This window comes from Chiloscyllium plagiosum, unplaced genomic scaffold (assembly GCF_037043375.1).
Source record: "Chiloscyllium plagiosum isolate Xiang-an unplaced genomic scaffold, Cpla_swu_hap1 HiC_scaffold_22, whole genome shotgun sequence".
Classification (NCBI taxonomy): Eukaryota; Metazoa; Chordata; class Chondrichthyes; order Orectolobiformes; family Hemiscylliidae; genus Chiloscyllium; species Chiloscyllium plagiosum.
In genome coordinates this window covers 23,824,213-23,848,739 of record NW_028270160.1, presented here as the reverse complement: position 1 = coordinate 23,848,739, position 24,527 = coordinate 23,824,213, and the positions used below count along the sequence as shown (strand labels likewise).

General features: G+C 40.8%; 1 protein-coding gene across 1 annotated transcript in view; it reads left to right on the top strand.

The window, feature by feature from the left end:
* The first annotated feature begins 10,330 nt into the window (after positions 1-10,330).
* Positions 10,331-24,527, top strand: part of atrnl1b (attractin like 1b) — a 947,890-nt gene continuing 933,693 nt past the window's right edge. The window contains exon 1 of the mRNA XM_043712811.2: positions 10,331-10,625. Coding sequence (XP_043568746.1) covers positions 10,345-10,625 — 281 coding nt within the window. The 5' untranslated portion in view covers positions 10,331-10,344. The remainder of the gene's footprint in view (positions 10,626-24,527) is intronic.

Below are 24,527 nucleotides of genomic sequence, written 5' to 3'. Positions count from 1 at the left end.
CTGCCTCATTACCTCCTGTGCCAGACCCAGTGACGTAGGAGTTCTAGGCGCCATCCCTTCATCACTGGGTCCACCTCGCTGATGAGGCTGCCGGGTCCTGTGCTGAACTCGCATTCTCCCCTCAACCAAGTGTCCCAGGCTTCTCTGCAGCCTTGTTGATAATCAAGAGTCCCAAGCTCCAAGCAAATGCAAGCAGGAGCTGCCGCTGCTCCCTCATTGATAACCATGAGTCTCTGCTGTCACTTACAATCCGGGAGGAGTTGCTTTCGCCTCTGACCACCAGAGTCTGCTGCCATTCCTGCACAGCTTGTTCTTGCAGCTGTGCCAATGCCATCGATTAACCCACTGCAAAAGGCTTTTAAGAGAAACAAATGGAAAAATGAAAGAGAAAAAAAGAGCAAAAGTAAAAAGAAAAAAAAAACATAAAAGAAAGCGGACGTGAGCAGATGAGCCCTGGGTTCAAGAGTCCACATTAGCCCTCCTGCTATGTTGCCATCTTGAATCATTTATGAAGTTTTTGTGAAGCTATGCAGAATGAACTCTCAGAGGAAGTAGTAGATGCAAGTACAGTTACAACATTTAAGAGACATTTTGATAGGTACATGAACAGGAAAGATTTAGAGGGATATGTGTGACCATAAATATACACACAACACTGTACTCCAAAAGTGGCCTCACCAACATCCTGTGCAACCTCAACATAATGTCTCAACTCATCTACTCAATGGTCCAAGCAATAAAAGCAAGTTAAACAACCTTCTTAACCACACTGTCTACCTGTGATGCAACTTTCAAAGAACTAAGTACCTGAACCCTCTGTTCGACAGGTGAGTGGGACTAGTTTGGTTTGGGAAACCTGGTTGGCATGGACGCATTGGACCGAAGATTCTGTTTCTGTGCTGTATGACCATATTACTCCATGTCTATATAAAAAGTTAATTATATGGGTGTTTAGTTTGTGGGTATGGTTAAGTTCTCATGCAGTGATTTTGCACCTTTCTGTTAGAGCAAGCTTACTGCAGGGAACATCTCTTTCAAGTTCAGTTGAAATTCTATGAGCCGAAAAAATGTTTAAACCTCTTGTTAACTGAAGGTCTCCTGACAGCGAGTTAGCCTCCTTTGACCCCTCCTGGGTCAAACTGAATAAGACTTAGAGTAAGACTTAGATGCAAGACTAGATAACTATTTGACTTGAGGTATTGGTGCTGAAAGCCAAACTGGTGAAAATTGAAAACTCAATTAAGAAGTTTGATTTAAAGAATAAACATCAATGTAAATTGGACTTTTACATAATCAACGTAATTGAATGTTTAATAAAGAACATAGTTTACAGTCTTTCTACTTTTTGATTTAATCTGTGAATCTGTAGTTCCATTAGTAAATGTCTGGATGTTTGGATTCTGGAAAATAACTAAACACATTACTTGGTCTCTACCAAAATTATAGCATCCTATATAAATGGCCAAGGCTACTGAATAAATCTGCAAAGGACATCTTATATAAATTACTCTGCCCAATTTACCATATGCTCATCACTCACCTTTTGGATATCCCTTGCAGTCAGGACTCAGGTCTAGCATTAAAATGCACCACCTCACCTTTGTATGAGGTAATCTGCACTCACCTCTCAAAGCAACCACCTATCTCCAGCTATTTAACTATGGCACATGCATTATCCAAACACATTGCGAAAGAATTGCTGATAGCTTTCCCTTTTCCATGCAAGACAATCATTAGCAACTGCAGCAGAATTGGGAGTGGTCAGATACATCTGAATATCCTGGGTCATATGAAGGTGACAGTGTCCAATATCAGGGGCCAGCTGCAAAAAACAAACATCTTGATGGAAACACTTAAGGATGATTTGATCCTCCTTAATAGTACTTCTCAACTTTCACCTTGCCTTCATCTTACCATCTGGCATGAAATATGTGCTGTTGATTCTGAGGTCATGGACCTCTTGCTTCCCACCCGACTGATGTTTCCTCACCCAAGCTCTCTCCTTCTTATTTTCTGCTTGAGATACCCAAAACTTTCATCCTCCCAGCCATAGCAGCCCATGAGGAAGGGCAAGAGTGACATCACAAAGCTGGTTAAAAGGTACCACCCCTTGATCTGACACAGCCTCAAGCTCAGATTTTGGCAGGGCACAAACCAAAAGGGTTGTTCAGAGTCAGAATTTGCATTTGTTGAGACACTAAGCATACATAAACTGCAGCCAGCATTGGGGAGAAAGATAGTTTGTGTGTCAGCAAATTAGAGGGCAAAGTCACAGAGGCATTCTATCACAGGGGACTCAGATAAGAACTTAACAGGGTGACATATTGATGAATGTTGATAACAAGGCACAGAAAGTTCTTGGTCTTTAGCAGTTCTGCCTCTTGTCATTATTAAAAATATTGTATGAGTCGAATTCCAACTTCATATGTGCATTGTGTAGATCGTACAGTCCATAGAAACCTTGGAAGTGGAAGTCAATCACATGATAGCATTTGAAGAACCTACTGAAATGCACTGTTTGCGAGCTTCTATATCACCCTCCATTGCAACATGGGAGGAAGAAAAACAATGTAAGAGTGGAAGGCTCAGCTCATGAAATCTAAACTAAGTTGCCATGCAGGCTGAGTTGGCTGCCTTCATAGATGTGATACTCAGCCAGCTCATGTCAAAAAAAAATGCTTTAAAGGCATTTTCCACTTCCTCAAAATTAAGTTTTTGACCTGGAACATCAGGATTTTTGAGATAATACCAAAAGCCACAGACCTAAAGATGCACCACTATCACAGTCTGGGATCTCCAATGCTTAAACATTGACATTGATGCCTTGAGTGAGACACAAAGAGTCATAGAAGGTCAGCTGAAAGAATAAAGTGGTGGTTACACCTTCTGTAATGGTAAATGTGACTAAGTCCAATTCTGTGGAGCTGGTTTCACCATTAAACATGAACTAGTTGACAGTCTCATTCCCACTATTGGATAATCAAGTGTCTTACCCTTTGGTTCATCTTAACCCAAAGACAGTACACTGCAATCAACAATGCATATACCCAAATCTCAAAACAATGGATGAGGTCAAAGAGAAATCCAATTCAGTCTTGATCAGCCACTGTCTATGTTTCAAAGGAAGACAAGCTTATTTCTCTTGGAGCATTTGATGCCCGGGGTGGGAGGAACACAAAGTTTTATAATTGGAAAGGAAGGCATTGGGAAGGTAAACACTAAAAAAAACTTCCTTCTGATGAAATTAGGGATTAGGGATAGTCAACATGGCTTTGTGCATGGGAAATCATGTCTCTCTAGCTTGACTGAGTTTTTTGAGTAAATAACAAAGAGGATTGATGAGGGCAGAACGGTAGATGTGATCCATATGGACTTCAGTAAGGTTCCACTAGCCATTTGGATACAGAACTGGCTTAAAGGTAGAAGACAGAGGGTGGTGATGGAGGGTTGTTTTTCAGACTGGAGGCTGTGACCAGTGGAGTGTCACAAGGAATGGTGCTGGGTCCACTACTTTTTGTCATTTATATAAATGATTTGGGTGTGAGCATAAGAGGTAGAGTTAGTAAGTTTGCAGATGACACCAAAATTGGAGGTGTAGTGGACAGCGAAGAAGGTTACTTTAGATCACAACGGGATCATGATCAGATGGGCCAATGGGCTGAGAAGTGGCAGATGGAGTTTAATTTAGATTAATGCGAGGTGCTGCATTTTGGGAAAGCAAATCTTAGCAAGACTTATACACTTAATGGTAAGGTCCGAGGGAGTGTTGCTGAACAAAGAGACCTTGGAGTGCAGGTTCATAGCTCCTTGAAAGTGGAGTCGCAGGTAGATAGGATAGTGAAGAAAGCATTTGGTATGCTTTCACTTATTGGTCAGAGTATTGAGTACAGGAGTTGGGAGGTCATGTTGCTGCTGTACAGGACATTGGTTAGGCCAATGTTGGAATATTGCATGCAATTCTGGTCTCCTACCTATCAGAAAGATGTTGTGAAACTTGAAAGAGTTCAGAAAAGATTTACAAAGATGTTGCCAGGGTTGGAGGATTTGAGCTATAGGGAGAGGCTGAACAGGTTGGGGCTGTTTTCCCTGGAGCGTCGGAGGCTGAGGGGTGACCTTATAGAGGTTTACAAAATTATGAGGGGAATGGATTGGGTAAATAGGCAAAGTCTTTTCCCTGGGGTCAGGGAGTCCAGAACTAGAGGGCATAGGTTTAGGATGAGAAGGGAAAGATATAAAAGAGACCTACCGGCCAACTATTTCACACAGAGGTGTTACGTGTATGGAATGAGCTGCCAGAGGAAGTGGTGGAGGCTGGTACAATTGCAACATTTAAGAGGCATTTGGATGGGTATATGAATAGGAAGGGTTTGGAGGGATATGGGCCGGGTGCTGGCAGGTGGGTCTAGATTGAGTTGGGATATCTGGTCGGCATGGACAGGTTCCATGCTGTACATCTCTATGACTCTAAATGCCTTGAGGATGACTTGGTCATAACAAATGCCCTATTTCATCAGAGTCAAGCACAAGACCTTATCGCAACACCTTTGCTCTGGACATTGGCACCTACTTGACAAATCATCACCCAAGTGATGGACTACAATGATGTTTGCATCAACTGTGTCACAGCATGAGCTGACAACTGCTAGATCAATCATTGTCTAATCTAATCTACTAACCCATCAGCATGGTCAAAGAAAAGTGATGGTAGCAGAAATACTGCCACAGAAAATTCAATATCTTAGGACTCTAGGACTGTGTAAAGAAGGCTAACTCAGTCAGTGCCTCCAGTCACCATAGCAATAGCCAAATTAAAAGGACCACAGGACATCCACTGAATCTGCTCTAACCTTAAATCCATTATAAGTAGCATTTGTAAGGAGACTCCAGGTTTCTCTGTCAGGAAGCAGCCAGGCTAGTTTGACAAGAATCCCCAGGAAATCTAGAAGTTACTCAATCTCAATCAGAAGATACTAAAAGTACCACAAAATTACAAAAGAAAGAAAGCAGGTCTACAGACAAATGAAGGCTGAGGTCCAACAAAAAAATTGTGAATTAAATAATGACGTTGTTGGAAGGAGCACAGGAAATAAAGCAAGTCATCCACAACCATGACATTTGTAGATTCTTCAGTACAATTAAGACCATTTATAGTGTGAGCACTCAAGGATCTACCCCATTGAAACTAAGAACAGAATTGTGCTCATTAAGGATAGAGACAAAAAACTGTAGATGCTGCAATCCAAAGTGGGCATGCAGGAGGCTGGAAGAACACAGCTAGCCAGGCAGTATCAGGAAGTGCAGAAGTTTTGGGTATAACCCTTCTTCAGGAGTGGGAGTGGGTGTGGGGAGAGCTGCTGATAAATGTGGAGGTGGGATCTCTACCTGTCTTCACTATCCCCACTTCACCACCCTGCCCCCGCTTCCCCTTTATCTGCAGCTCCCTCCACGCCCACCCACAGTCTTGAAGAAGGGTTACACTTGAAACGTCGACTTCTGCACCTCCTGATACTGCCTGGCTTGCTGTGTTCTTCCAGTCTCCTGCCTGTCTACATTAAGGACAGAAGGAGGTCAGCGTTCATTGGAAGGAGCACTTCCAGAATATCCTCAACCAAAACTCAGTGGCTGAAGTAGATGGTCTTGACCACATGCAAGAACATGCTATCCAGCCACTACATCATCACAACATGAGGTTGAAAAGGGCATCTGACAGTGGCAAATGAACCAGTGCAGATGAAATTCCTGCTTAAGTAATAAAATGAAGTACAGATGCACTCTTGGTATCAAAAGATGATTCTTTAGAAGGTGCAGAGCATTCCAACAAACTGCCAAGTCACTTTAATTGTGACCATCTTCAAAAAATATATAAAACTGCTTGTAATAACTTCAGACGGATTTTCCTACTGTCTACAAGTGGTTTGTGTGTTGAATGAACTTCCAGAGCGTTGAGTTACAATGTTTAAGAGTCCGTTTGGATAAGTACATGAATAAGAAATGTTGAGGGACATTGGGATTATGTTCTTCTGCCTAGGAACCCTCCAACCACACGAGATGAATGTAGATTTCTCCAGCTTCCTCATTTCCCCTCCCCCCACCTTATGTCAGTTCCAACCCCTGGATTCAGCACCGCCCTCTTGACCTGCAATCCTCTTCCCGAACTCTCTGCCCCCAACCCCTCTCCAGCCTATTACCCTCACCTCCTTCCATCTATCGTATTCCCAGCGCCCGCCCCCAAATTCCCTCCCCCCTACCTTTTATCTCAGCCCGCTTGGCACACCAACCTCATTCCTGAAGAAGGGCTTATGCCCAAAATGTCGATTTTCCTGCTCCTCGGATGCAGCCTGGCCTGCTGTGTTTTTCCAGCACCATATTTTTTCAACTCTGGTCTCCAGCATCTGCAGTCCTCACTTTCTTCTATTATATTCAGTGTGGACTGATGGGTCTGTTTCTGCGCTATATGATTATGACTCTATGACACAACAGGATAGTTCACACAAAAAGCTCTCCTCAATTGCTTCTTTCCAATGGCTGGACAGTTCCTGTCAAAGTCCAATGCAGATTGCATCTATCAAGAGGCACTGTGCACACGATTTTCACAACAAGGTAGGTCAAAAATGACAATCAATGCATCCATTATCTGTATAGCTATTTCTTTTACAAGTGTAGGATGCAACCCATCATGTTCAGAGGATTTAATAGCCTTTAGCCCCATTACTTTCCATTGTACTTTATTACTAGTGATTGTTATTGTATTTCCCCCATTCCATCCTGGGGCCCCTGATTATTTCATATTTTTGGAATGCTATTAGTGTCTTCTATGATGAAGACACATGCAAAGTACCTATTTAATTCATCTGTTCTTTCCTGATTCTCTATCATTATTTCCTCGGTGTCATTCCCTAAAATACATATGTTCACTTTGGTTTCTCTTTTCCTTGTTATATACCTAAAAGAAGCTCTTACTATTCATGTGTATATAACTTTGTAGTTTGCCCTCAGTTTATTTCCACCCTCTTTTGTTTTAGTCATCTTTTGTTGGCTTTTAAAACTTTTCTAATACTCTGGTTTTATCTTTGCCATATTGTATGTTTCCTCTTTCAATTTGATACTATTCTGAACTTCCTTTATTATCCGCTATTGGTTTATTCCCTTTCTAGAATCCTTCTTCCTGACTGGGATGTAATTTTACTGAGAGTCATGAACTTTTTTCATAAATATCTGTCATTGCTCTTCAACCATTATTTCCAGCAGGTCAGGCAGCATCCAGGGAACAGGAGAATCGACGTTTCGGGCATAAGCCCTTCTTCAGGATTCCTGAAGAAGGGCTTATGCCCGAAACGTTGATTCTCCTGTTCCCTGGATGCTGCCTGACCTGCTGCGCTTTTCCAGCAACACATTTTCAGCTCTGATCTCCAGCATCTGCAGACCTCACTTTCTCCTCAACCATTATTTCCAGTCCATTCCAGCCAACTCAACCCTTATCCTGAGTAATTACTCTTATTTAAGTTGAGCATTGTTGTTTCCGATCCACATTTCTCAATCACAAATTCAATGATAAATTCTACCATGTTATCCTCACTACTTCCCAGGAGATCGTTTACTTGGAAATAATTTGTTCAACCTGCTTCATTACCATTATTACCATTACACATTATCAAATCCAAAATGGCCTGATCCCTGGTTGGATCCACAACATACTGTTCCAGAAAACTGTCTTGAATCCTTCCTCATGGCTATCTTTGTAATTTGATTTTCCCCTTCTGCAAGAAAACTGAGGTCACCCATACTTAGCGAACCGTCTCCATCTCATGCCTTCATTATCTCTTGATTTATTTTCTGTCCTGCAGAACAGTTACAGTAAGGAGGTGAATAGACTGCTCCCCAGTGACTTCTTCCCCTTGTTAGTTTTCACCTCAACCCATTTGGATTCTAGATGCAAGATTGTTCCTTGCTGTTTTACTTAAATGTGTTGTGATGACCTGTCTGTTTGAGGATGAATGAAGGAGAGAGAGAAAATGCTATGTTCAATTTGACAGTTTACAAGGATGTTACAAGGGTTGGAGGATTTGAGCTAGAGGAAGAGGCTTGGGCTGTTTACCCTAGAGCGTCGGAAGCTGAGGGGTGACCTTATAGAGGTTTATAAAATCATGAGGGGCATGGATAGGGTAAATAGACAAGGTTGTTTCCCTGGGGTGGGGGAGTCCAGAACTAGAGGGCATAGGTTTAGGGTGAAAGGGAAAAGATATAAAAGAGACCTAAGGAGCAACTTTTTCACGCAGAGGATGTTGCTTGTATGGAATGAGCTGCCAGAGGACGTGGTGGAGGCTGGCACAATTACAGCATCTAAAACACACCTGGAATGTATATGAATAGGAAGGATTTTGAGGGATATGGGACAAGTGCTGGAAAATGGGACTAGATTAATTTAGAATATCTGATTGGCATGGATGAGTTGGATCAAAGGGTCTGTTTCCATGCCGTACATCTCTATGACTTTATGACAGTTATTGTGACCTACTGCTGGCTGTTGCCATTTTTATGTATTTCTGCAAAGCTTTGTAAGTTGAAATGAAAACTGTATTGGTTTGTGAACTGAAGGATAATGCATTCTCCTAGATGTCAGCCAAGGTGACTAAGCTATAGGGAGAGATTGAATAGGATAGGGCTGTTTACCCTAGAGCGTCAGAAGCTGAGGGGTTACCATTTAGAGGTTTATAAAATCATGAGGGGCATGGATGGGGTGGGGGAGTCCAGATATAAAGGGTATAGGTTTTGGGTGAGAGGGGAAAGATATAAAAGAGACCTTAGGGGCAACTTTTTCATGCAGAGTGTGATGCATGTATGGAATGAGCTGTCAGAGGAAGTGGTGGAGGCTAGTACAATTGCAACATTTAAAAAGCATCTGGATGGGTATATGAATAGGAAGGGTTTGGAGAGATATGAGTCAGGTGCTGGCAAGTGGGACTTGTTTAGGGTTGGGATATCTGGTCGGCATGGACAAGTTGGACTGAAGGGTCTGTTTCTGTGCTATACATCTCTATGACTGTAAAATTAACATGTCATTCCCCACAATTCCTCGTGATATCATACTGTGATACCTTCATCCCCAATGCGCCAGAATCTAAAAATTTGGTTGCTCTTACAAACAGTGGCATCATTCATTCAACTTCCAGTGTTGCCAGCCCTCACATCTTCCCCGTGCAGTTGGTGTCATACTGTAGAAATGTCCCTAATTAACATTCCTACGTTACGACAACAAAGACAAACTTACTTCGTTTGTTGTAAAACAATTCGGGACATCATGGTGTAATGAAACACGAAATGCAAGTTTTTCCTTTCTCGCCATCGAAATCCAGCAATCCCTACAATACTTTCAAACACTGCAAGCTCGTTCCCCACTGCTGCTGAAACCTTCGGGAATCTTGCAAACGCAATTAATAAAACAAAAAAAAACTTACTCAAGCCAAATGAGAAGAGTGATCCCGACAACACATTGCGGAACATCTTTGATAATAATTGAAAAATTTAATGGAACCATTAAGTCCTGAAGAAAAACACCGTCAGACTTATATTAAAAATGGTTTTAAGATCTGGCTTTTTGAATGAAAGGGGTCAATCAAGTTGACTGACAACATTAGTTTCAAGAGAAGCATAACAGAGATTTGGAGACGTATGGAAGACTTTATTGTTTACTGGGAATCGCACATGCGCAGCTCTCCATGCACTGCCCCTTTAATTAACAGCTTTGTGGCAGCTCGAGCAGAAGGAGGGGGAAGAAAGTTCTGGAGTCGGAGCCGTGCAGTTGAAAGCTGCACCCCCGGCTAGCTGACCGAGGTTGCAAAGGATGTTGGCTTTATTTAGCCACAAAAGCAGAACAGTCGAAGTGGTCTCTTCCTGTTTTCATTTTTAAAGACTACACATATGGATAACTAGAATTCTGTCATAATGAACAGACTTGGAGTTCCCCTTGTCTCCGTACTTCTTAATACCCTCAACACATCTTGGCTGACTTTTTGCAGACGTTTTAAAAGCTCAGCGGTTCACCTGAAGTATCTTTAATCGAGCTCAGCGTATTTTTGATCTTTCAAAAATATTAAAATAAAAACATAAAAGAATTTTATTTCCTGCTTAAAAGGGCAAATCGTTTTAAAATAATTTTAACAATTTCTTTGAAAAAAATTAAAACAATTATTTTATAAGTTCCTCGGCTTTCGGAGGTGGTCAGTTTGTTTTATCGAGGAGAGTCCCGGCTGGTTTGAACTGGGGGCTGGGGGTAAGTGGAGTCGAGGGGAGGGAATTCTTTTGGGGGGAGGGAGGGCTCTGGTAACTGAAATACACCAGGTTAAAATGGCGGCTGCAAACGGCGGTGGGAACCCGCAAACCGGTCCGGGATTGAGTCGCTTGAGCTGGAGTAAAGGGCCCTCGGCGGTGGCAGTCCGGGACGGCCCGGATCCTTACCGCTCCGGTATCTGCTATGCTCTCCTCTACCTGGTGGTGTCGGCCCGTGTGGGGTTTTGCCGAGACTGCGACAAGACGCCGTGTATCTACGGGAGATGTGTGAATGGGAGCTGCATCTGTGACCAAGGATGGGTCGGCGAACAGTGTCAACACTGCGGGGGTAGATTCAAGTAAGAACAACTGGTTTCATGTTATCCTCTCTTATATTTTATTTAGAATCAATTTGAAGGTACTGCGAATTTCTTTTCCATAATGAGGTGCATTTTCAACTCAATTGTATGTTTGATCGTAAAGTGAGCATCAGTTGGAATTTAAATAATGGCATTTCAAGTGGGCGTTTTCGTTGTTAACCAGGTTATAATGTCGGAAAAAATACAAATTTTGGAGTCTGGGAATAACCAATTGACATCTAAGTATATTCTTGAACAATTCATAAATTCCAACTTTGACACTGCATTATTTCCATTGCAGTGAGCAAGGATTTTGCTATTATTTCCATGGTGTAAACAGCTCTCAGGCCAGTCACAGGATATATTTTATTGCAATTCTTCATCTTCAAACTTACTTAACCATATTAATGATGTGTAAAACCGATTGCAGACATCGGAGTTCAGGCCTCTGGCTGTATGAAATATTGACAAGAAGTCTTGAAATAACAATTGAAACCTCCCGAGCGATATTGGGATGTTAACCATCTTGCTGCACCTTGTCTTTATATTTTCTGTCATTGTATTTGTTATTGCATAACTGCAAAATTTTGTTGTAGTTTCTTTTCTTAGAATCGCTGTTTCATTTTTCAACTTGGTACCATAAAGTTCCTCTTGTCGAGGCAGCATGCAAATTAAAACATTACAAGTGATCATTTCACCGAAAACCCATCCCCTTTAAATCTGGCACAAAGCTTTCTCTTCCCTTAGGCAATTGATTTTTAAAAATATTTTTCGTGGTGCTAATGTTATGTCTAGACTTGACAGTTATTGTGCTCACAGTCTGAGGCTTTTCAGGCTGAGAGAATTGAATGAATTCTCCTTTTTACTGTATGCAAATTGTGTTGTAGTCAACAGAAGGGCTAGAATTGAAGTCCACCAAATTTGTTACCATTTTCATAGCTTTTGTAGATATCCAATTAAACTTGCTTGACCTGGATTGACTTTCCTTTCTTAATTATAATGAATGTACTTAAAATAGTTGAAATGCTTGGTTTCTATCATTTTTGAAGGTGCTATATAATGTATATGTAATTGATTCTATTTCACACCCTTGCCCCAAAATAAAGTTATCTTCTTTTGCCATGCAGTTTCTGTGGCCTCTTGGGTAGACAGATGATCTGCTCCCACTCCTTCACTAATATTACTATATGGTTGGCTGCTTAACAATGAGAGCAAGATGGTTGTGTTTGATTTGGAAGTTTGTATTTCTGTCATACCTTGAGGTTGGGTTAGGGTTAGAAATTATTGACACTAAGCCATGTTTTTGCAGTCTGTGAGCAGTGGAGCTTATTAAAAATGTACCATTGATTGCGGTATATAAAAAACAATACTTTGGAACCATAAGTCAAACTTGCGCATATACTGATGCACCAAGTTTTTTTTTTACTTTATTTTTCTCCTTCCCTCCCCCCCCCCCCCCACCACCAACCAGCTACAAAATGCTATGCAACAATTAATAACTAGCCTCAATAAATAACTAGCCTCAATATTTTGCCCTAGAAATGCCCATTTTCCTTGCCTTATATTTTAAGTTAGATACAAGAAATACCCACACGACAGACTTTGCATGGCTGGAGATGGCCAAAAGAATTGGATCCTTCAGCAAAACTATTGTGAATGAAGTTTTTTTTCATTTGACAACATGTCAAATATCTGCCGAGAAGCAATTTTGTTTAAATTTAGAATAAAAAAACTGGTTTGTTCTGGACACTTTTCTTTCTCCATTCTCAAATGTAGCGTCAGAATAAGGACCATCCACTGGATTGATCTTGAGAAGCATATGTTAGAATGGTTCTTCAAATTGACAGTGGTTACAAATTGTCAAAGTGCAACACAGTATATAGTGTAGTTAAGTGTGTCAAATCAAATCTAGAGTTTAGCAGAGATTTCAGGGAGACAGCTAGTTATTGTAGCCACATAACAATCTAGTGTTATGGCAGAAAATCCACAGTTGTTCAGAGACGAGCAAAATATCTTGATGCCACAATCACTGATTTCCAGTAATTCATCAGATAGTATCAAATGCAGAGGACTATAAAATCTTGATGTGCCTATCAGCCAAGCTCTGGCATAGAAAGGTTCAAATAAGTCAGTGAAAACTGCAAGACCCAATAAGCTTAAGTGTAAGGTGGTACTAGTCTGTAGACAAAAACAAATTAAAGCCTACAGTAATTTCAAATATAAATCATGCTGACCACCAATTTCCTGCAGAAGTGTACGTATGTCCTTGGCAATGGTTAAATGAATGAGAATGGAATGAAATTATGAATTGATAATATATGAAATTGTCTTGATCATTTGCATGAAGATGGATGAATGGCATGAAGATGGATAAATCACCTGGACCAGATAGACTATACCCCAGAGTTCTAAGGGAGATAGGAGATAGTGAGGTCTGCAGATTCGAGAGATCCGAGTTGGGAGTGTGTTGCTGGAAAAGCACAGCTGGTCAGGCAGCATCCAAGGAGCAGGAAAATTGGCATTTGGGCCGGAGCCTGGCCTGAAATGACACCAAAATTAGTCCGGCTCTGCCCAGAAATGTCGATTTTCCTGCTCCTCGAATGCTGCCTGACCTGCCGTGCTTTTCCAGCAACACACTGTCAATTCTAAGGGAGATAGTGGAGGCATTAGTGGTGATCTTTCAGTAATTGTTAGAATCGGGGGCGGTCCCAGAGGACTGGAAAATGACTAATGTGACCCCTGTTTAAAAAGGGATTAAGGCAAAAGACGGAAAGTTACAGACTGATTAGCCTCATCTTGGTCATGAGTAAGATCCTGGAATCTATTGTGAAGGATGAGATTTCTGAATACTTGGAAATGTATGGTAAAATAGTGCAAAGTCAGCACGGTTTCATCAAGGGGTGGTCATGCCTGACAAAGCTGCTGAAATTCTTTGAGGAAGTAATGAGCAGGTTAGACCAAGGAGAGCCAATGGATATGATCCACCTGGACTTCCAGAAGGCCTTTGACAAGGTGCCACTGCTGAGTAAGGTAAGGGTCCATGGTGTTCGAGGCAAGGTGCTAGCATGGATAGCCAAGAGTGGGGATGAAAGGGTCCTCCTCAGGATCACACTTGGTGACAAGTAGTGTTCCGCAAGGCTTAGTGTTGGGACCACAACTTTTCACTTTTTATACATGACGATCATGATGAAGGAACTGAGGGCATTCTGGCTAAGTTTGCAGATGATACAAAGATAAGTATAGGGACAGGTAGCATTGAGGAAGTGGGGAGGCTGCAGAAGGGTTTGAACAGGTTAGAAGAGTGTACTTCATCTGCCACTTCTTTGCCCAATATGGGAAAATGTGAGGTCATGCACTTTGTTAGGAAGAATAGAGCCATGGGCTATTTTCTAAAAGGCCAAAAATTCAGAAGTGTGAAGTGCACAGGGACTTGGGAGTTCTACTCTAGGATTCTGACTCAACTTGCAAGTTTACCTTGAGAGGAGTTAGGAAGACAAATGCAATGATAGCATTTAATTTGAGCGGACTTGAGTATAAAAGCAGGGATGTACTTCTGAGACTCCATAAAGCTCTCGTCAGACCACATTTGGAGTATTGTGTGCAGTTTGGGGCCCATGTCTCAGGAATAATGTACTGGCCTGGAGTGTGTTTAGAGGTTCACGAGAATGATCCCAGAAATGAAAAGCTGAACATATGAGGAAGGTTTGAGACTCTGGGTCTATTCGGAATGAAGTTTAGCAGGATGAGGGGTATACAGAATACTTAATGGTCTGAATAGAGTAGATACTGGTCAGAGAGATTAGGACTTGAGGGCACAGCCTTAGAGTAAAGGGAATGCATTTTAGAATGGAGATAAGGAGGAACTTCTTCAGCCAGAGAATGATGAATCTATGGAATTCATTGCCACAGAAGGCTGTGGAGACCAGGTCATTGAGTATGTTTATGACTGAGATAGGTTTCTCAACCCCACTCTCCCACCTTCTCCCCATGACCCTTGATTCCCTTTACAAATTAAGAACCTATCAGCCATGAATGAATAGTGGAGCAGACTAGATGGGCTGAATGGCCTATTTTCTGTTCCTGTGTCTTATGGACCCTTCGGAATTGCGATTGCCCTTACCAGTCATTCACATTATATTGTGTATAAATTATTCCTAATTTTTTTTTGGAGGATTCAAAAGTCTAATTAGATGATGCAACTACAGTAATACCAGTAAATGGGAGCGCTTAATTTTATTTCTGACCATTCTGGTTTGTTACTGAGAAATTGCATCAAACTGAATATGATACAATTGTGGAGATTAAAAATAGCAATTTCTGTTGGTGCAAGGAATGCTTTTTAATAAAGGGGGGTGGGCAATTAAATTTGCTTTACACCTATATTAGACTTATACTCGCTCATATTCTAATTTCAGTGTAGCTATTTTTAAATGGTACAATCTTGAGCTTGGATTAAAAGAGGGAACTGACCCACATTTTTCAGTTTGTATGGTTTGATAGTATTTGCAGCCATATAGTATAGTAAGTCAAGCTTATCTCTGCATAAACATTGCCATGCTTGGTGGGAGGAGGTGGTGAGAGATTATTTCTATTTTGAGAGGGCAATTGTCTCTGAGTTGTTAAGGAGTAAATATCAAATTTACGAAAGCTTTATATATCTTCCGGTTATCGTCAAGATCTTTACAGTAAATGAAGTGTTCTGATGTGTATTTGCTACTTGAGTAGAGAAAACATGGTAGCCAATTTATTTTGCAAGAAATGGTTTGAGGTAATGCCCAGATAATCTGTTTTAGGTCTTGATTGATTTCTTTGCTTCACACGCCAGTATTTTTTGGATAGTGTTGATTTCAAATGATGAGCCTTCTCTATTAAGTCAGTGAAATAAATTCGACTTGCTCAGATATTTAAACTTAGAGTATGTCCCAGGATTAAAGTAAGGAGAGTCCCTTTGCATTGTTTTGGCTTACTAGTTTTAACATGTCATTGATTGATCTTTCTTGATATCCACAGTTAACTAAGGATCATGCTATTGCCAATTTGTGCTTGAATGCTGAAAGAAAATGTAGCTATATTCAATATTATCACAGGAAATGTGGTCTTGATTTCATACTTAACCCAAATTTTACTGCACAGAAAATGTTCAGTTGACTCATAATGCCTACAGCAGCTAAAGAATGGAACAAACCATGTCAAGTCCCACTTTTCAGCCTTCAGTCTTAGCCCTGTGGTTACACTACTTAAGGTGCATATCCAGACATCTTTTGAAATGAATTAAAGGTTTTTGCATTTAACCTTTTTCAGGCAGTGATCCAGACCCCTACAGCCTTTTGGGTTCAAACATTTTTCTTCCTTCCTTTCTCATTTCTCTGCTGATCACTTTACGTCTATTCCCCAAGTCGCTGACCTTGCTGCTCAGGAAAATAGGCCCTTCCCATCCACAGTATTGAGGCACCACTCAATTGTGTACAAACAGTCCCAGGTTGTGAATGGATTTTGTACTGCATTCTGTTTGTAAGTTGATTTGTACGCAAGTCAGAATATAATGCGGGATGTAATAAAGCAGCAATTTGTAATGTTCACTGTTGGATCTCTCAAAATTATACCCCTCTAAGGGATCACATGCATAAATCAGAGACCCCTTGACCATCTTAATTACATTTCTCCTCAGCCTCCTCTGTTTCAAGGAGCTCATGCGATAATTTTTCCATAGCTAATTTTCCTACACCTGATGATAACATCTTCAAAAATCTGCACTGTACCCTTGGTAGTATAATTGCAACGTATTCTGTAATGAAGTGACCAAAACTGCAGGCTGTACTGAAGTTGTGGCCTAACTAATTGTATCGGAACTGCAAAATTATTTCTCTGCTTGCATTATATATTTTAGTTAATAAAGAACAGAATTTCTTAATCACCTTATTGACCTCTCCTGCAACCTTCAAAGATTTGTGGATATTCACTCCAAAGTTCACACTCCTCAATCTTCTCTTCTTTGCCTTTTTTGACATCCTTAAATGCATTACCTCGCATGTTTTTCTCCAGTTGAATTCCATTTTCCAGTTTTTCTGCCCACCCAACTAGTCCATTGATCTCTTGCAGCTACAATGATTCTCCTTGTTATCAATCACGTGGCTAATTTTTGTGTTGTCTGCAAATTTCTTGATCGTGCCCTTTTACAGTTGCATCCAAATCATTTATTCCTGTATCGCCTTGGACTTGTATTTTGCACACGCTGTCCTATATAACAGCACCCATCCCTGGGGTATATCCTGTCCCACAGTAAGATCGACCCAGTAGAGGTGGCAGTACAATGTTGAACAATGAGGAGGGATTTGCTCTAGGATCCCTCAATATTGACACATGGGCTTCAGAGCCCATGACTTTGGTGTGAAGGTGCCGATGTTGGACTGGACTAAAAATCACATGACACCAGGTTATAGTCCAACAGATTTATTTGAAAGTACAAGCTTTCGGAGCTCAGCTCCTTTGTCAGGTAGCTGGTGAAGTAGGATCATAGGACACAGCAAAAGGTCATAGTGTCATCCACTGATGCGATATATTGAATAAACCTAGATTGTTGTTGGTTCAATATATCACATCAGTGTATGACACTGATCTTTTGATATAAATTGTGTCCTACGATCCTACTTCCACCTTCTACCATTGAGCCAGTTCTGTATCCAAATGGCTAGTTCTCCCTGTATTCCATGCAATCTAACCTTGCTAACCAGCCTTCCATGGGGAACCTTGTCGAACGCTTTACTGAAGTGCATATAAATCACATTTACTGCTCTGTGCTCATCAATCCTCTTTGAGTTTTTTGAAGAAGTAACAATCAAGTTTGCGAGACATGATTTCCCACATGCAAAGCCATGTTGACTATCCCTAATCAGTCCTTGCCTTTCCAAATACATGTACATCCTGTTCCTCAGAACTCCCTCCAACAACTTGCCCACCACCGATGTCAGGCTCACTGGTCGATAATTCTGTCAAAAGCACAGTTTTTTTCTTTATCTTCTAGGGAGTTCTGGATTTGTTTGCTGTATCTCTCCAGTTAATAGAAGACATCAATCTTGTAGCCACTGCACAGTGGCGGCATTTGTCTTTAATATATGCAAATTTGAGAAAGACCATAAGACATAGGAGCGGAAGTAAGGCCATTCGGCCCATCGAGTCCACTCCGCCATTCAATCATGGCTGATGGGCATTTCAACTCCACTTACCCGCATTCTCTAGGTAGCCCTTTATTCCTTGTGACATCAAGAATTTAGCAATCTCTGCCTTGAAGACGTTTAGCGTCCAGGTCTCCACTGCATCCCGCGGCAATGAATTCCACAGGCCCACCACTCTCTGGCTGAAGAAATGTCTCCGCATTTCTGTTCTGAATTTACCCCCTCTAATTCTAAGGCTGTGTCTACGGGTCTTAGTCTCCTCACGTAACGGACACAATTTTCTAGCGTCCACTCTTTCCAAGCCATGTATTATCTTGTAAGTTTCTATTAATCTTCTAAACTCCAATGAATACAATCCCAGGATCCTCAGCCGTTCCTCGTATGTTAGACCTACCATTCCAGGGATCATCTGTGTGAATCTCTGCTGGACATGCTCCAGTGCCAGTATGTCCTTCCTGAGGTGTGGGGACCAAAACTGGACACAGTACTCCAAATGGGGCCTAACCAGAGCTTTATAAAGTCTCAGTAGCACAACGGTGCTTTTATATTCCAACCCTCTTGAGATAATTGACAACATTGCATTCGCTTTCTTAATCACGGATTCAACCTGCATGTTTACCTTTAGAGAATCTTCAACAAGCACTCCCAGATCCCTCTGTACTTTGGCTTTACGAATTTTCTCATCGTTTAGAAAGTAGTCCATGCTTTTATTCTTTTTTCCAAAGTGCAAGGCCTCGCATTTGCTCACATTGAATTCCATCAGCTATTTCCTGGACCACTCTCCCAAACTGTCTAGATCCTTCTGCAGCCTCCCCACTTCCTCAGTACTACCTGCCTGTCCACCTAACTTCGTATCATCGGCAAACTTCGCTAGAATGCCCCCAGTCCCTTCATCCAGATCATTAATATATAATGTGAACGATATAATATATATAGTTCATTATATATAACAAGAAACGTTGCCCCCCCATTATAAGGTAATATGAGTTAGATCGTGGCTTTCTGGATAATGAAGTGGTGACCTTATCCATTTGTGAGGTTGTGACATTTTGGTTATCATGACTGACCATTATCTGGTGTATATGATGCAAACTCTCAAATGTGTAAAAGGCCATAAGAATTCTCAAAGCCATGGTAGGATTAGAGGTTATTGGGATGGGGTTTGATATTTGAGTGGAACAGCTTCTATTCAGTCTGTTATTGTCTTGACTTGTTGCTTTCTTAATTTAAAGCCAAGTGCCACAGAAGAAGGAATTGTTTTGAGTTGAACTTTTTAAACAGCTGAAACAGTGTGTTATCCAGTTGAAATGCCTGAAACAGTTCACATATTTGATGGGTTTGGAGTTGCATAATTTGTAATTGGTATCTAATGAAAATAGCAAATGGTTAATACAGTGTTATCTAATATGGATAACTGTCTGTGGTAAATGTGATGTTATGAGTTGTGCTTTTGCTTATCATAAGTGAAAACATGCTTGGCAATCTCAAGAAATATGGTAGCTTTGTGCTGTGCATTATGTTCGTTATTCTGGTTGATTAGAAATCTAGGTATGGCAGTTGCATTCCAGATCATAAATTAAAATAGTAATTTATACTGTTAGATCTGATTTCAATTCTCTTACTCATCTATCATATGCATATGTCCCTACTTCCCCCTGACTTTAGATGGTTTGCATTGCCCATAATGGGTTTTGCTTGGAGATATTAAATTGACTACATGAGCGATTACTGGTGCTGGTTAGTAGCCCAAGAAAAAAATGAAGTATATTATATAATCTGTGGTGCAGTGGTAGTATCTGTCTCTGAGCCGAATGGCCTGAGTTCAAGTCTCACCTGCTCCAGCGGTATGTCATAATGTCTTTGAACAGGTTGATTGTAAAATAATCATATGCATGAGGGGGTCTTGTGGTGCAGTGGTAGTGTCCCACCCTTTGAACAGGAGATCTGGGTTCAAGTCCCCACCGGTCTGGAAGTTGTAATAATGTGATAACACCTCTGAACAGGTTGATTAGAAAATATCTACAGCAAAAGTAACTGCTAACTAAAGATGAATCATATGCATGTGGTGAAGTGGTTGTACTCTTATTCTCATGATCAGGAGGCCTGGGTTGAAGTCCCATTTGCTCCACAGGTATGTTATAACACATTGGAACAGGTTAATTTTTTAAAAACATTACAATCGTATGTACATGACAATCTTTCGTGCACTTGTTGATAAAATGGTCAGACACAAAGCTGGCTAAAACTATTGTGGTTATTAACACATGATCAACAATTTGTATTGGATATTACTAAAGAAAAAGAGAAGAAATTGGACAGATTCAGAAATGCTTTGGAAGTCGAATTTCACAGTAAATACATTTTGTTCTGTTTATCAATGTTGGGCAGCTGGACAGAAAACAGCTTAGCCGTAAAATCTAACTTTAGTGGCCATCGTATGGAACAGAGATAGTGTCCTTACCCCTGGACTGGGAGGCCCAGGTTCAAGTCCCCATTGCTTTGGAGGTGTATAATAACCTCTCTGAACAGGTTGATTAGAAAAATAGGTAGCAGTAAAATTTATTCTTTTTTTAAAACTGGATACATTTGGAAGAAAATATTACATCTTGGAAGTATGTATCATTGACTTTTACTGTGTTAATAGTCAATAACAGTTTACAAACCTGAAAGGCCTTCATGTGACATTAGGTGCCCCTTTTCAGCAAAGTCATTTTTGTTTCTTGCTGGGGTAGATTGAAAGAAATGATGAACCAGCTTGTCTTCCTTGGCTTAATACAGATTTTGAAATAAATCTGAAGAAATAAACAAAGTCTGTTCCTGTTGTTAATGTTCATACTCCTTGCAAAAAAGTACACCACACCTAATCATGTAAAGCCTTTCTTATTTGAAGAAACAAGGTTGTCAGTCTGAAGTGATTCTAAAACAACTGTCTGAAGGTTGAAGTATTTTTCTATTCGTTTGCAGTCAGAAGAGACAATATTGGAGAGACTCTGTCTGCAGGTGTCAGTATACATCAGGATGTGCTTTCATTTCAGTTCTACCAGTATCACAAGCTACAATGAGTCAAGCTGCAACATATGATTCACTGGCACCACCCAATCCCAGTGCCTGATGGATAATATGAATTTTATTGTAGTTTCTATTTCAATTGTGAATAAAATATGATAAATTTGTGTAGTGATAATATCCAGGGCACTCGTTACTGCACAACATTTAAAGATACTGAGCAACAACAAACGTTCTACAAAACATGATGAAAGAATATCCAACATTTGTCTTAAAAATCTGATTATTCAGAGATTCTGTGAGCCAAAAAAAAATGAAATTGATTTTAATATTTCTGTTCTCCCAGTGCCTTGGTTCTACATTCCATTAATAGGCGTTACTGCATGTTGCTTATATTTAACATGATTCATGAACAATATTTCAATCAGTAGTGGCTGTTCTAACTTCATGGCCTATTTCATTAGCGAGGTCTTGCTTTGGCTTCCTTGTCTTCGAATAGGGGGAGGTAATGGTGTAGTGTTAATGTCACTAGCAATACAGAATCCCAGGATAATGTTTTTGGGGACATGACAGATGGTGAACGTTTGAACTGAATAAAATGTAGAATTAAAAACTAATGACCACTGTTGTTGTAAAAATCCATTTTGTGACCCTAATTTCACTTAATTAGGGAGGAAAAACTGACATCCTTACCTGGTCTGACAGACATGTGACTCCAGACTTACAACAAGGTGGTTGACTGTTAACTACCCTTTGAAATGGCATTGCAACCACTTATTTACATCTGCTACGAATTCTAATGAATGAGTGAAACCAGATGGTTCACCTGACATCCACTATGCATCAGAAACAGCAAATGGTAGACATAACCATGTTAACTACTTATGGACATCTAAGTGGGCTTGTGCTAAAATGGGAGGGCTCAGATTCCCAAGCAACAGCCCGACATTATCTATGTCCCAGAGATCATCATCACTGCTAATGGGTCAGGTTATAACCACTAGAAGTGGCAGCACAGTAGTATACAGTTGAGAAGGAATTGTCTTGAGTCCTCAACGTTGACTCGAAACCCAGTGAAACCTCATGACATTGGATTAAACGTGGACAAGAAATTTCCTGCTAATTGTCACTTGTACTATATCAATACTCCTCCATGTTGTACAATGCTTGAATGAAGCACTAATGGTGGAAAAGATGCAAAACGTAGTGAGTGTCGTGGCCTTCAATGTCCACCACAAAGAGTGGCTTTACATTACTCTTACTGACTAAACTGGTCCTAGAACTAGTCTAGCAGTTAATGATGAGGGAACTAACATGGAACAAATTCTATTTAGTCTTGTCCATGCCAATCAACTTGTCACAGATGTATCTGTCCAGGACAGTATTGTTTGGAGTGACCCACTGCGCAACTTCTTTTTTGGAGATGTCACATTGAAGGTGTCCTCCACCATGGTAAATGGAATGGACTTAGAACAGATTTAGCCATGCAGACCTGGGCATCCATGGATATTGTGGACCATCAGCAACAACAGAATTCACCCACAATCTGTAACTTCATGGCCAGGCATATTCACCATTCTATCACTACCGTCAACATGAAAGATAAGCCCTGGTTCAATGCAGGAAGGCTTTCCAGGGACAGCACAAGACAAAAGAATAAGACATCGCTCTGGTGAGTCTACAACACACAGCTACTTGTATGTTGGACAGTGGATGGAGTATGTGGTATCCAGGCTTAAGCAATCCCAAAACCAATGGATCATATCTATTCAGTCCTGAATGATTGTAGACCATTGAACAACTTGCTGAAGGTGAAAGATCCACAAATATCCCATGCTCAAAGAGGTAGGAGCCTAGCAAATCAGTGCCGAAGACAAGGCATTAATCTTCAGCCGAAGTGTCAAGTGGATCATCCATTTTTGCCTCCTCCTTAGGTTCCCAGCATCCCATCACACCTGGATCTATCCATATGCTGCTTGACATTCCGAAGCATTGCCATTGTTGAATTTCTCACACTTGATATCCTGGGTATTACCTCTGTTAAGAAACTGAACTGGATTAGTGATATAAATACTATGGCTACCTGAGCAGATCAGAAACTAGGAATTCTGCAGCAAGTAACTCTCTCCCTTACTCGCCAAAAACCTGTCTGCCATCTATAAAACAAATCAGGAGTGTGATGTAATATTCTCCACTTGCCTGGCTGATACCGAGAAATAACTGAAGTTATTGAATACTTAAGGATATGGGACCTGACAGCATTCAGGCAATATTAATGAACACTTGTTCTCCAGAACTCGCTGTGTCTGTAAATAAGCTACTGCAGTACAGCAGCAATACTGATCTATGTACGAAAAACAGGCCAAATCCAATGGAGGCAAACATGAGGGCTGCAGATGCTGGAGATTAGAGTCGAGAGTGTGGAAAAAGCACAGCAGGTCAGGCTGTCATCCCGTTTTATTTCCCCCATCAGTTGATGCAAAACGCTCAGATACAGTATGGTTTTACCTCTATTTTTATCTTTCTTCCGGGCCCGAGAGAGAGAGAAAAAAAAGATTGCCCATGTGCACAGAGACATGAGTTCACGGTCTTCTCTGGAGCAACAGTTTCTCAAAGAGCTATATAGTAATTTTACAGAGAGGAGCATACAGATAAGGCAACATACATATTTATTGGATGACTGTTACAATTAGCAATTGTCAGTAGTAAACATTAAGCCATCTGCTGTTCCACAATGAATAACTGACTTCACCACATAATGAATACTTTTCATCTTGTTAAACTGACCCCACATAGTGAATGTTACATCATCTTGTTAAATGGCTCTACGTAATGAATGCTTTTCCACCTTGTTAGCCCATTGCCCTTGCCTCCAGCATCCCATTGTTAACTGTAAGTTCTTATCTGATCTGAGTCATGCTCAGCTGAGCGTCTTGTTTCACAAAACTCAAAACTTAACTCTTTCCCTGCCCGCTTATTCCGTATACACATTCTCACCAAAGGGAAAAAGAGAGGTTACTTGAAAAGAACAATGATATCCAAGGTCTTCATTTTGTTGATCTCATCAGTGTTAAATTACCTTTTTAAAATGATTTATCATAGTGGATTCATTATGGTGAGAGGAATTCTCAATCACAAAAGGAAATAGCAAATGAAAGTTATCATGGGCAAGAAGAAGAAATTAATTCTTTTGCAGTGGTCCTCTGTTCAGGTAGGTTTTCTGAAGAGGCTGATGTTATTTGCCTTCTGTCTTTTGCCCCACCCCCAAATAACCTGTCTTTGAAGCTATATTTTAAATGTTGCTTAGGGCGGCATGGTGGTTAGCACTGCTGCCTTACAGTGCCAGGGACCCAGGTTCGATTCCAGCCTTGGGTGAACTATCTGTGTGGAGTTTGCACATTCTCTCCATGTCTACGTGGGTTTCCTCTGGGTGCTCCGGTTTCCTCCCACAATCCAATGATGTGCAGGCCAGATGAATTGGCCATTTTAAATTGCCCGTAGCGTTAGGTGCACTGGTCAGAGGGAAATGGATCTGGGTGCGTTACTCTTTAGAGGGTTGGTGTAGACTTGTGTGGGTGAAGGGCCTGTTTCCACACTGTAGGGAATCCAATCATAAGTCTCATAGCAAGCTTTGGATGCTAAAAGTTGCATTTTTTAACATGGGAGATATTTCATGATAGGAAGGTTATTTTGCGATGGGGAGCTGTACATACATTATAACCAA